The 14755-nt window shown below is 35.0% G+C and overlaps 1 protein-coding gene across 1 annotated transcript; it reads left to right on the forward strand.

The window, feature by feature from the left end:
* The first annotated feature begins 7027 nt into the window (after nucleotides 1–7027).
* Nucleotides 7028–7838, forward strand: LOC103957136 (40S ribosomal protein S30). The gene is made up of 3 exons (XM_009369229.3): nucleotides 7028–7176; nucleotides 7264–7401; nucleotides 7611–7838. The coding sequence occupies exons 1-3, from the start codon at nucleotides 7173–7175 to the stop codon at nucleotides 7655–7657; spliced, it is 189 nt and encodes a 62-aa protein (XP_009367504.1). The 5' UTR covers nucleotides 7028–7172; the 3' UTR covers nucleotides 7658–7838.
* Nucleotides 7839–14755: the final 6917 nt, after the last annotated feature.

Below are 14755 nucleotides of genomic sequence, written 5' to 3' on the forward strand. Positions count from 1 at the left end.
ATTAAATCATTTGGTTTCTTGTAAGGATGTGAATGAATCCTTTGTTTGCTAGGTTTATAAAAGATTAGTGAGAGTTAATCATGTTCCTAAATTTGAACATATATATACGATATATTAAATTTTCGAAATGAACAGAATTATTCTTCAATAAAGTTATTACTTTAAGCATTCTATAATGATAGGATGTATGTGTTGGAGACATTTTCTATAGACTTAGGATAGAAATCTATAATGACAGATTTTAGGGTATTATTGGATTATCTCAAATCCCTATTGATAGACAAAAGATGCTAGGAAGTTTCTCAAGTGATAAATTTCAAAAGAAGGACAATTCCAGACGGATTAAGAAGTTGCTCTTCTTAAAGGGAGTGTGTCATTTGACTCCCAAATAAACATAGTGCGTAAATAGAGTCCTGTATGCATACACAGAAATGTGATTTATGTATTTCATATAGTATGAAAAACATTGATATGAATTCTACCTAGAACGGTACAAGATGATATCAATGCAAGCCCAGGATCAAAACTATGGCAAATGTCAAGTAAGTCCTTAAGTACTTAAGAAATGCTAAAGGATAGGTTCCTCAAGAATGAGGAAGATTTAGAGTAGTTAATGGAAACGTAAACGTATTAGATTATGAATCCAATATCACATCCATAATTGGATATCTCTTTATTATATAGAGACAATTGGATATCTCTTTATTAAGACTAAAGAGATAATTAAATGGAAACACTAAAAGTAGTTACTATAGTGTTGATTATGAATGTAAAATATATTGCCATACAGAAGCTTACAACAATTTGTTTGGATGGGAAAGTTCATTTATGAACTCTTCATTTAGTTCTAACCAGAAAGCGTCATTAGCGCTCCCCACTACAACACTAATAAGGCGATAGCTCAAGCTAGGGAATCAAGGTCTCATCAAGATCTCATCAAGATCCAAACACTATTGAGAAACTGAACCATATGATTAAGAATCATGTATAATGGTGACGTTGTTAATCTCAAGATTGTTTCTGTGGATAACATATATATATATCCACCAACTAGGCCTATTACTCAGCTATTTGTTAAATGACTTCAGAAGAGGTGTTATCACTAACCACACAACTAAATGGCTCTATTGCAAGTGGGAGATTGTTGGAAATATGCCTCGAGATCAACAAATCCGAGGGTTAAACATCATTGAAGAGTACCAGAGGTAATTTCTTGTTTTCATGCACACGCAACAAATGCAAAGCTTCATCATTACTAACTTTATGGCACCCATGTCTAAATCTAAAACGTCTCCACTACATTGTAAAGAATCGGATCACCACACGAAATTAGAAGACTAAATGGCACATATTCCAACTTACTCCAAAAGGCATAGTCTTTAGATAACTATCCATCCTCAAGGGGAAAAGTTGCCTTTCAGATACATAGTTGGGGGCAATTATGGGACCATGATTTTTCAGGGCCCAAGTAAGGTTAATCAAAATGACGTTACCTTAGAAGTCCGGTATGGACTTAATAGCTCCAAATCGAGCTGGATTAGACAGAGTACCGGTGCCACCATCACCTTGTTCTGGGCAATAGGCGAAGTCTAAACGACTCTGCTACAATGAATATGCTTGTTTTGCAAGACATAAGATCTGATCTAGATATGGACACAATCAGATTCGTCATAAGTCTTAAAGTTCCTACAATCTAAGAATTGGCGTGCACTACAAGTAATCATAACTCCTAAAATGGTGTAATTTCTACTTCTAAATATCTTCTAGTATTTTTTTAGCTTGTTCATGTCTCTCTCCCAACAATATAAATACACCTATCTAAGGTTCATCTCGAGTAATACAATCTCAATACTCTAATTCTCTTACCCATTGCTTGAGTCTAAAACTGCTTACTAACTTGACCAGTCAAAGAGCCTTTGGCTGACACACACATACAACCCCCCTCCCCCCCCCCACCCCGATTGGGCCCTAGTCTTAAGCTTGCTCACGGTTGTTCTCTATTTTCCAGGTTACTTGACTTTATGCCTCCACCATCTGTGATGGTGCACAAATTTGGTTCCAATAGGAAACTAAGTTTTTTTATTTCAAAAAAAAAAAATAGAGATCAACCATAAACCACCCATTAACGTAGGGGGGTGGGGGAAGGTCTAAGGGTGGGCATGGTTTAAGCCAGACCCAAATTTGGAGGGACCAGACTAAACTCATTTTAAAATGCAACAAGGTGGGCCAAGCCAAGTATAGGAATTATGAGCGTTGGGCATGTTCTTCAGTGTAGTCATGAGCTTGATAAATTCTAGTTTTTGAATTATTCTTCGTATCTTGGTATCTTCTACAATCATGTTTGTGGATGCAAATTTCCGCCTTCTTCTCCTTTGACGAAAATGGACCTGCAAAATAATAACACCTAAGATTATGGCCAAGAGCCTCACGCGCCCATAATGAATAGGGGGCTTTGGCTGAAGAATCTCCAATGCCAAAGTTGGAATTTTAGAGAGAAAGTATTTAGGGATTGTTAGGGAGAGATTGGACTTAGGTTTGTGGAGAAATATGGGGCTATATATAGGGGTGTGGCCAGCCTTATTTGGAGAAATAAGGACCGACCACTTATGGTGGAATTCTAGCTCTAATTGCAAGATATTATGTCAAATAATATCTTGCAATTAATTTGGTAATTAATCCCAATTTGAAAAGAATAATTGGGAGTTACCTTGTGGGTGAGGATTTGATGAGGAGTGAGGAGAGGGTTTTGAATAAATACCATTTTGATCACGTTTGACCTCGATTGAGCCATTATTGTCTGTTGCATGCGCATGAGAATTAGGGGTGGGCATAAAAACCGTCAAACCGCAAAACCGCATCGAACCGTAAGAAAAAAAACCGAAAAAAACCGTGTTGACCGGAAAAGTCAACTTTGAGTGAAAAACCGAACCGAACCGTTCAAACCAGTTCCGGTTCCGGTTTCGAATGACCAAGAACCGGCCGAACCGAACCGAACCGTTTTATTAATAATAAATAAATAAATTATATATACACACACATGTCATGGTATAATAGGTTGAAAAATTGTGTACAGGAGCTGCTGCTTCTTGCTTGCTCTCTGAAGTCTGAAAACTTGCAATTTGTTTCATCATTTTTTTGTTTGTTGACTGATTGACCAGTGCATATGTATTTTAGTTGTCTCTTTTTGTTGACTTGGTGCCACTACCAAAGACATTTGTATTAAAAAAGATGTATTGTATGCAACTTTATGTAATCAGTTTTAGAAGATGTATTTGAATGCATAATGATTTGGTGTTCAAATAATTTATTATTAGGAACCGTAAACCGGCAAGAACCGAATCGGAACCGGTGTAGACCGAACCGTAATGTTCTAGTCATAAATTTAAGTGGAACCGCACCGAATCGAACCGTTAATATATTTCGGTTCCGGTTCCAATTTAGGGGTGGAACCGCACCGAACCGCACCGTGCCCACCCCTAATGAGAATCCCAGTGTACCTCAAGGGTAATTTTATCTTTTTACCCAAGAGTCCACGTGTCGCCTCCATAATTTTCTTGATATTTTTTGCTCCACACAAGATGATGCACGTCATCATGATGCTTCAAATTGCCCATTGTTCCACAATCAAGCAACTTCTCTAATGATTACCTAACGAGCTTGGAGGATACCAAAACACTTATTCACATCTTTCATATACCCCTTTTGTTGTGCTACAAAGTGTTTTTCGTTCTCTGTGTCATTTGACATGGTCTTGCAAAAATGGTCCATAATGGGTTAATTTCATTAACTAAATAGTATGCTCCTGAGTACATTGTACCGTTGATTTCATACGCAATTTAAGGCGACTCTCCTCTCAACACATCAAAACAAGCGATGAACCAAGAACATTTAGGTCATTTTGAGATCCTAGTACACCAAAGAAGCAATGCAAAATGTATGTATCAAATGATGCCATTACCTCTAAAATGACACTTTATGTAGTGTTTCAATTTTCGTAATCTCCTTGCCATGAACTTGGGCAATTTTTCCACTACCGAAACCTCAACAATCAGCTTTTTAAAGGTACTCTACAGTATATAGTGAAGAACTTATCAAGGTAATCTAGTACAATGGATCTCTCCATCTTCTTGATCTCATCAACTGTGTCTGCAGCTGGCCTATAAGCAAGTATAGGGCAGCCATCATTTTTTGCTTTAGAAGAAGACCTAAAGCATGTTCATGATCCTTCTTTTGAACAAAATAATTACCATAGTTGCAAACAGCAGCTATGATGTTGTTGAACAAATATGGTGATCCTAAATCTTTTACAAAAATAATTTTTTGGGTAAAAACTATTTGGAATAAAGTAATCTTCCAAGACATTCTTACCTCGGTTTCCCTCACATAAGTTGAGGTTCGGCGCACAATCGGTTGTTAAACCACCTGTTTCTTGGTTGTGTTGATCGATTGATGATATCCCTTGCACAATTTGATGAGTTGATGCTTCTCTATGCATTTGGTGTTGGGCACGTCTTCTTCTTCATTCTTCATCTTCTCGCTCGTTTTCTTGCTCGACTCTCTTGCAACCTCCTTAGGTTAGACATTGTTGAAAGAACTTACTTTTCTAAACATCTATGAATGAGATGAGTAGAGGGGATGGAAGAGGCTTAGTGTTAGTAAATATGGTGGTTTGAAGGGTTTTTTATGGAGAAATATGAGGAAATCAGAATATTAGATAAAGACATGTGGCACTACGTGAATGGTTGAGAATCTTATCAAAAATCTAAGTGCATGTATTAATGAATGATGACATATGGCACAATGGGAGTGATTGAAATCTCATAAAAAATCTAAAGGGATGATGACATGTGGAAGATGAGGCCAACAAAGCATAAAAAAATGAAGACATACATATATTTGTCAGTAGTAATTGACCTTACTTTTACCCTTTCTAAATAGGTGGAGTTGCACAAAAGCGAGTTCAAAGTTAATAGTAACGGCAATTTACATGCCCTTGCACTTGCCTTGTCCTTACCTTCATAAAATGGATCGACTTGCTAGAGCAACTCTATCGTTGCTTGTTGCCTTGGGGATAGGCAACCAAATCCACTTCCCCTCCCAAAACACTTCAGCCCACTTGGATAATTGGGCTTAAGGCAAGCTCGATGGAGAAGTCAGACAATAATCGATTGGTCTAGCGCCCTGTCTATGTTACGCAAGACTCTACAATTTAAATTATTAAAAAATTAGAAAAAAAATTGTAGAAAATTATAAAAAATTAATTAATTAAAAACATAAAAAAAAATTATAATTTTTTTCCATAACTAACCATGTTCTTCCACTTTACATAACATTTTAATATTTTTAAATACTTTCAACCAATATTTTATTATTATCCAAAGTTAAAAATAAAGTTATCTTTTATTATTTTATTATTAAATAAAAATTACTAATATTTTAATACAAATTGCTTAGGCTATACAGTTTAGGCGTGGAGATGGACTTGAACAGTTGCTATTCACTGTAGACAATTACTGTTCATTTAAGGGGATTGAGTTGTCCATTGCCCAGGGGGCATTACAACACTGGAAGTGCTCTAAGACCATCTCCAACTCATGGGATAGAGCTTAAAATATAAGCTTTAAACTCCCCCCAATCATCTCCAACCATTGGGTTAAAATAAATAAAATATATCTTTAATGTAGATTCCCCCATAAATTAAGTCTGGCTTAAATTATTCTGGACTCACAAAGCTGTCATATTTCAATCATTTTTTTTGTGTTGTTTTACTTATAATCGAAAGGCTATGATCAAATGAGATCAAATCTTACGGTAAAAAAAAAAAAATATTTGACGCTTCAAAATTAAATCTAACATTGAAAATAATCTCAGACTAAAATTTTAGGCTATAACTATTAAAAAAGAAAAACAGTTTCTAGATTATGACTTAAAATTTTAAGCTTTATCCTCAAGAGGTGGAGATGGTATATAGGTACATTTTGAATAAATTTACCTTAAACCGTACGACGTGTTCAGAGAAGTCAGTCACACTACTGAATGAGTATTTATCAAATATAGCAAAAAATTAACCCTTAATTTCAAAAATATCACTTTTTACAAAAACTTTCAAATATATCCAATATTCACTTAAATAGATACAGATACCCTCAAATTTAACAATCAAATAAATTAAAGGTTTTTTTAACCAAAATGGTTCATGACATTGACACAACTCCTTAATATTGTCCTTAACAATGAAAATCAATTGTAGTGTCCTTGAATTTGTATATTGTGAATCATTTTAGTCTTTCTTTGAATTTGTCCTTCATGATCACCGTGAAAAATTTGTCAATTGCTCTATTAGTACAATGATGTGGTGCCACGTGAGCTCACAAATACAATCATATAATGACTGTGGATTAACTTTCAAAACATTTTTTATATTTAAAACTAAAAATAATATGAGTAAGAAAAATAAAAATTATAAATAAAAAAAGAAGTCGTCTTCTTCATTTGGTGGGTAAATCCAACAAACATGCCCAAATCAAAAATCCCTAACCCACCTAAATCCTTATTCTCTCACAATCCAAACCATCCACCTTCCAATCCAAATTTCCGCACACTGAGATAAATTTAGTGGTTCTTTCTTAAAATTGTCCTTTTTCAATTGGGTTCAATGATTATAGAGAATTGATGCGATTCGGAAAGAGTTTATGCGTCCATGAATTGGCAGCCCGCCGGGGGGCGGGGCGCTAAGACTCGGTTCGTGGGAAGAAAGAAAGCGTTGAAGGCATGATTGAAATTTTGCTGCTCCCACTTGCGATAACAACAGCGGCCAGTGATGAGGGGGTCGAAAGGGATAGGGTTATAGGGGTGAAGTGTAGAAGCAAAGGTGAGTTGGACCGAAGCTTGAGGCAACAATAGCTAAAATGCCTTTAATTTATTTTATTGTTAAATTTAAGAGTATTTGTGTCTATTTAAGTGAAATTTTAAATATATTTAAAAGTTTATATAAAAACTGACATTTTTTAAATTAAGGGTTAATTTTTTGTTATATTCGATAAATATAGCAAACAGAAGCGCAAAACAGAACGACCTTGACCCTATATAGTCCACTTCTCCGCCTCCGCCAAAACCCTAAATCGCAAACAGAAGCGCGCTAACACACAGAGCAGCAGCATCACCGATCAGCCATGGGTACGTGGTCCGCATTTTTTTTTCCCTTTTTTATGTGGATTTTCTCGATTTTTGATTGTTCTGCAACGGTGGGTGAGTGCTGTGCAGGCAAGGTTCACGGATCGCTCGCACGTGCCGGGAAGGTTAGGGGTCAGACTCCGAAGGTGGCGAAGCAAGACAAGAAGAAGAAGCCCAGAGGCCGCGCCCACAAAAGGCTGCAGTACAACAGGAGATTCGTCACAGCCGGTAAGCTCATCGCTCTCACTTTCACACATTAAATACTTCATGATTTTTTGGGATTAGGGTTTCTTTGGATTTGATAAATTAGTTCAATTGAAGTCTCTGGGTGTTGAAATTTTGAAATGTGATGTTGATTTTTTTTTATTTCTAATGCGTTTGAGGTGCTAAAGGTTGGTAATTTGGATGGTGCTGATAATTTCTGGTTCGATTTGCAGTTGTTGGATTCGGGAAGAAGAGGGGGCCGAACTCTTCCGAGAAGTAAGGTTGCTCTGTGAGGACTTTTACTGGTTTTTAATGAGGGATTAGTTTCATTTTAAATATGGATTGTGAAATTTTGTAGCAGTTCAATTAGCTACTGGTTATGTTTAACTTGTACCCTTTAGGAGCACTCTCTATGATATTCAGATTGGGAAATGCTTATTAATATGTTCTACTTTTGACCACATGATTGTTTGGTACTGGTCTTTGATTTTAAGCTCTGATTTGCTCATGCCTTGTTGTTTCATTGTTATAATTGGTTTTGGATCACTAATGCCACCTTTTTATGATCCTACTAGAAATTACTGTTATTCTTGTTTACGAGAGGGTTAAGAGATTAAGGAGTTGTTTGTTTGTTTAGAAATCTTAAGTTAAGTGATAATGTGTTTAGATTTCGGTTGTTTTCTCCCTTGTAAACCCACAAGCCTTAGAAACCATTTTCCTTTAAAAGTTTAAACCATGGAATAGACAGCATTGCCGTTGAACTCCTTTCTCATACCAAACCATTTTCCTTTAGATTTAGGTGTTCCGTCTTGGAACAAGAGCTAGGGTCACACCAAAGCACAGGCCTTCCAAATTGAACTTTGGAAGAGACCCGAGTGTACAACAAAGCTCTAGCTAGATGTTGTGGTTAAATAGGAGGTAAAATAACTTCAATTTTGAAGTTTGAATGTGCTTATGAGGTAAGCAGTAGCATCCTGTTACACCCTTTGGTCGTAGTGGAACCTATCTCCTCACACCAAACCGGAGGCCTTCCAAAACTGAGCTTTGTGAGAGACCCTAAATGTAGAGTAGAAACCCAGTTCCTGAGGGGAGTGGTCTTGAATGAGGTGTAAAGGACTTCACTTTTGAAGTTTGAATGTGGTTATGAGTCAGGTGGTAGCATGTTCTGTGCATTATCGAGCGCTTACTTTAGTTTGAAATCTGTTAAGAGTTGAGATGGTTTTGCAATACATGACTAGAATTGGGAATGAACCGATGAGTGTATATGAGGAACAGAGTACCATTGGTGAATCCGTCATGATCCTCTGGATGAAAGCAGAAACAAAATTGGTTTCTTGAACATGAAAATCTTAGACACTGCAGAGTGGCGTGTTCCAATTGTATGATTGTATCTAATAGTGTAGCAGTATGTCACAAACACTTGGCACGATGATTTGAACATCACTGCTGGGACTCGTCTCTGCACGATGATATGAGATGCTAGAGTAGAGGTCACCACGTTCGAACTCCGTAGTATAATAGCGAGATATAGGTTTAGATGTTGAAAGTGAAGATAGCTCTCGAGGCCTACTGCTTTTCGAGTTCGCCCTTTAAAGATGGCATCGCAGGCGCCCCGGAGGCAGGCTGGCGGGCGGGGTGGATTGATTGCAAGTAATACTCTTCTTCTTGGGAGCTGGAGCTGGTTGTGGAGACAATATCATAGCTTCTCTTTTTACCTGTCTTTTTATCAACAAATAATCATAGTTTTTGTATTGGTTTTATCGTTTTTAATACGAAAACATCGGAATATCCGACCATTCCTACACAGATTGGGAACATGATCCTATTTGGATTCTCTTTTAGGATCTTAGAGGTCAGTTCATCATATCCGTTCATCAATCATCCTATGATCAGAAATTATTTTAAATTAAACACAAACAGACTTAACAAAAGTTAATCGCACGATGTATAATGAACAATTAAGATGATTTGATCCATAGAATCCTCACAAAAAGGATCGTCATCCCACAAATTGTATATATATATTTTTGAATATTTCAGAAGTGTTGACTCGGATCACAAAGATCCAATGGGATTCGGACTGTCAAGTGTTTATTGATCTCTGTCCAGTGATGTCTACGTGACAACGTTTAAAAAAACAAATGGAGATAACAACAAAAAAATGAAAAGAAAAGGTTGGAGTTGGAGGCCTGCCAATTGCTGTCACGTTGTTGCGACGGCCGTTTCAGCCATTTAGTCGTTTCGTAAAGATTGAGAAAGGAGAAAACCAAGCGCTATGCTATGATTTTGCTCACACTACTTTGCTCACAACTACAAATCGAATACGCCGCAGCCCACTTCCTTGTGCGAGGGATTTGTAACTCGTTAGTTAAGAGCATTGACTTTTATACTTAATATCTCGAGTTCAATGTCCTCCTTCCGTTTAATGTTGTATTTTTATTTTTAACAAATAATAATATTTACACTAAAAGGGTGAGGGAGTGGGTTAAATGATAGGGATTTTTACCACATGCAAAAGTAGGAATAAAAATACTTGCAAAAGTACAAGGTCGTAGTATAGCAGCTTAAGCAAAGTCGTTTTCCACAAGAATTGAATGAATAATTTGTGTTTAAAACTAACTCTTAATTAATTATTTAAAACAAAGTTTGGAAAATGTTGATTTTAGCATTTAATATAATAAAAACGAATTTTAAAATAAAACAATTAAAGAAATTAACTAGAGAACAATTTAAAGAAAATCAACTTGTAAAAGCCTAGAGTTCTGTCGTCCCCTTAACAATCCTACGCAATTATGAATTTCCACATACATGCTTTGAAGGTTAGGTTTTCCTAATGCATATCTTCTCCGTGATGTTCAAGCGAAAACGTATATCTAACATGCAACCTGTCTGTGATGTTTAGATCAAATATAAGCATGCAAGACTCATTAAGCCTTGTGAAAATCCTTTGAAAATCATGCAACCCTTAAGAGCGTGATGTTCGCCTTAAGTGAACTTATAATTACTAATCACAGGAAGCCCTCCTCAATTTCAGGGTGATGTTCCAACAGAAATTGCATCAAATTACTTGTCTAAAAACCTAATGGTCGTGAATCACTAAGACAATTAGATAGTTTTAATCGTGGTGATTAATAATTCAAAGCAACCATGCATCGATTCATAAGCAAATTAATAAAATCACATATTCATGTTAAGGCTCAAGGCTTCGCCCTACCAAAAGAACTTAGTTATGAACAATCATAATAAAATATTATTAAGAACAAGGATAGAAAACACCTAGAAAATAAACTTGAATTGTCAAAGGCTTGTGCGTGTGTTTCCTCCTCTCCTTCCCTCCTAACCCTAACGGCTAAAAAGTCTTATTTATACACTACAAAATAAAACCCTAAAAAGTCTTAGAATAAAACTAGGAAACATAATAAAATAATAAAACATAAAATAAAGGGTTTCCTATTTAAACTGAAATTCGGAGTTCTCAGAAAATTAGTCTTTTGACCAACCAAATCAACTCCGATGTGGCCCCAAAAGGTCTCTTTTGAAAGTTGGAGATGTCCCCTACAAATCCTCAGAAGGAATCTTTCTCAAAATATACCATTTTACCTCCAAAATATCCAAAACGTCTAAAAACGTCAATCTGAAAAAGCTACACGCTGGGCCTTTATTTCGTCTTGAAAGAATCACGAACATCTTCCAATTAGAATTACTTCAAAATTCATCCGTTTGATCACTTTTTGCTCCAGAGGAAGTCGCATGTCCTACATTGAGAATATATAACAAAGTATCAAAATTTTACCAAAATAATCAATAAATTAATACTAAGATTAGAGTGAAATATATAGTATAATATGGACTCAACATTAAGCCTTACAATGGACTTGCTATAATAATGTAGTTCAACTTCGTTCTTGGTAAGAATCAAACCTAAGACATTTCACATACAAATGAATAGGATTATCACCAGACCATAGTACGGTATTTTTTTTTTCTTTTTTTAACAAACGATATTATCTATATTAAGGGGATGAGATGGGCTAAGCCTCACAAAGGACTAGCCATAATGTGGTTCAAATTCGCCTTTGGTGAGAATAGAACCTAAGGCCTCTCACTTATAAGTGAAGTACCACTAGACCATAATACTAAGTGGTCGTTTAATGTTGTATTTAAAAACCCAAGAAATAAAAAAAATTATTTTTTATTTTTTGGCTGCGGAAAAAAACAAGTAAATGTGTTAAGGGGACTGTATTTTCTTAGTTTGGGGTTAAAGTTGACTAATAATTGCAATGCCCTCACGGCTCAAGCGTTTGAAGAGGTATTACCCTTGTCGAATTTAATTAGGATATAAATGTTGTCAAATTGTATTCCCCCTATGTTATACATGTTAGTCAAACTGTTTGCCAAAGAGGTGCGTATGTTGGCGATGTGTATGTTGCTAAACTGTAAATATTTATACCTAATTAAGATGTGTATGTTGCCAAATTATAAATATCAACAGTCAACTATAGTTTCATTCTTGACTGACTGTGCGTCGATATGCAAATCTGACCACATCACGAAATGATAAAAAATTAGGCAAAAAATTAAGATGCATTTTCCACTAAAGTATATCTGCCGAAACATTAACAACACCGTATAGGGCCTTTAGATGTTACATACATGTGGCGACCACACACTATATTGATTAATCACCTAACAAATGATGTTTTCTTAGACCTACCCCTACTTTTGAAATAAAACTTAAATTTTAGCTTCTAAACCCATCCCAACTTACTAAAACCTTGAGCTAAAAAATAAGTTTTAACCTAAAAATTAATTTTGGATCAAATTTTAGTCAAGATTCCCCCTTGAGTTAGTGGGCTGACGCACATATGAGAGTAGACATGCCCAAATTTTCCCCAAACATGCAAGCTTCACTCGCCCAACGGACTACAAGAGCAGGGCGCTGACATGGGATGGGTCACATGCACATGGGCGTGTTAGGCACCATTATGAGCCCAACGACTCTTTATTTCATCCAATGGCTGCAGTTATCCAACGGTCCAGATTCAAATTTATTTGATTTTTTTTTATATTTATAAATTCATTGAATTCAACGACTACAATCTAATATGATTAAATCTAACTGTAAAAAAAAAATAAAAAAAATTTAACGGCCCAAAATTAAATCCAACGGAAAAAAACAATTTTAAAAAAAATTATTTAATTGTTCATACAATTATTAGTGATTTTTCAATATTTATCGGAATTTAAATGTTTTTAGGTTAAAATCTTCATAAAATTAAATTTGGATAGTCTACATAAATTTTTTTAAGTTACTTTTGACATTTTTGGAGTGTTAATAACAGTTTCCTGAAAAGAAAAAAAAACCTAAATTCATTCTTTAATAATCTTGGGCTAAATATTTAACCCAGAATGGTTGGAGTAAAAAAACTATTTCTATGTTAAAACTTAAATTTTCTAGATTTTAACTCAAGAATTGGAGATAGTGTTAGCACATAAATAGTAAGTTAATAGTAAGTTAATACTAAATGATCCCCAAGGTGATTAGTGAAATCTTCTTTATATCATTATATGTAAAGCCAACAACTTCTTTTGGGGTCACAAGCTTCACCAAAAAATAGTTGGACAAAAATGTCCCGAAAACAAAAAAATTCAAAAGCAAAATAATGTAGGGGCATTTTCATCATTTTAACAGTGTTTTTTTAATAATTAATTCATTTTGTATAGTTTTTTTAATTAATATCTCACAATAGACTAACAATAATGTGATTCAATCAGTTGTTCATTAAAAATTATTTTCTCTATTTTTAAACACGTTCAAATCATCTTAAGAGGCGTGTAATGCCGGTTATAAAAAATGTCTTTCTCAAGTGTATAATAATATGATTAAATTAGTTGTCAAATGATTTTTTTTTTTTGAACAAACGATATTATCTAATAGGGAGGGGTGGGCTTAGCCTCACAATGAGCTAGCAATAATGTGATTCAATCAGTTGTTTATTAAATATTATTTTCTCTATTCTTAATGTAAATTCAACTGCTTTGATTGGTTTGTGAGGGGTTTTTTCTAGCACCCAAAATAATGCAGGGGTATTTTAATCATTTTAACCGTGTTTTTTTAATAATTAATTCTTTTTGTACATTTTTTTAATTAGTACCTCACAATAGGCTAGCAATAATGTGATTCAATCAGTTATTCATTAAATATTATTTTCTATATTTTTAAACACATTCAAAACATCTTAAGAGGCGTGTAATAGTGGTTATAAAAAAAAGTATTTTGCACGCGCATAATAATGTGATTAAATTAGTTATCAAATGATTTTTTTTTTTTTTGAACAAACGATATTATCTATATTAAAGGGGATGGGGGTTGGCTTAGTGTAACATCCCGCATCGACCAACGGAGATGGGATGATGTGCCTTATATGTACATGCCCACCACCTCCATATAGCACGAGGCTTTTTGGGAACTCGCTAGCTTTGGATTCCATCGGAACTCCGAAGTTAAGCGAGATTGGGCTAGAGCAATCCCAGGATGGGTAACCCACTGGGAAGTTGATCGTGAGTTCCCAGAAACAAAACCGTGAGGGCGTGGCCGGGCCCAAAGTGGACAATATCATGCTATGGCGGAGTCGGTCTAGGACACGACAGAATGGTATCAGAGTCACCCTGCCGTTTGGTGCGAGTGTGTGAGCGTGTGCATGAAGGCTAGTTATATATAAAGCCAACAATCCCTTTTGGGATCACAAGCTTCACCAAAAATTTCTAGACAAATATGCCCCCAAAACAAAAAAATTCAAAAGCAACCCAAAATAATGCAGGAGTATTTTTGTCATTTTAACAGTGCTTTTTTTTTTAATAATTAATTCTTTTTCTACAATTTTTTTTAATTAATACCTCACAATAGGCTAGTAATAATGTGATTCAATTAATTGTTCATTAAATATTATTTTCTCTTTTTTAAACACGTTTAAAACATCTTAAGAGCCGTATAATGCAAGTTATAAAAAAGGTTTTTCGCACGCGCATAATAATGTGATTAAATTAGTTGTCAAATGATTTTTTTTTTTTTGAACAAATGATATTATCTAAACTAAAGCGGAGGGGGTGGGCTTAGCCTTACAATGGGTTAGCGATAATATGATTCAATCAGTTGTTTATTAAATAATATTTTCTCTATTCTTAATGTAAATTCAATAGAATGTAGATGAAAATTAAAAGACTGATTTTATTATGTGAATTCAGTTGCTTTAATTGGTTTGTGAGAGATTTTTTCTAACATGATCTAAGATTATTCATTTACTTCAAATATTTGAATTTCCTTTTGTCAATTCACGCATATAAATACATTTAAAAAGTGTAAGTCACGCGTAGCACT

Source organism: the organism of the source record quoted next, unplaced genomic scaffold (genome assembly GCF_019419815.1).
Source record: "Pyrus x bretschneideri cultivar Hongxiangsu unplaced genomic scaffold, Pyrus_bretschneideri_v1 Contig26, whole genome shotgun sequence".
Taxonomy (NCBI): Eukaryota; Viridiplantae; Streptophyta; class Magnoliopsida; order Rosales; family Rosaceae; genus Pyrus; species Pyrus x bretschneideri.

What these genes read in the sequence shown, in the direction of transcription:
- LOC103957136 (XM_009369229.3), top strand. An exon ending in CAGGAGATTCGTCACAGCCG is followed by an intron (nt 7,402 to 7,610) that starts GTAAGCTCATCG and finishes TTCGATTTGCAG; the next exon opens with TTGTTGGATTCGGGAAGAAG.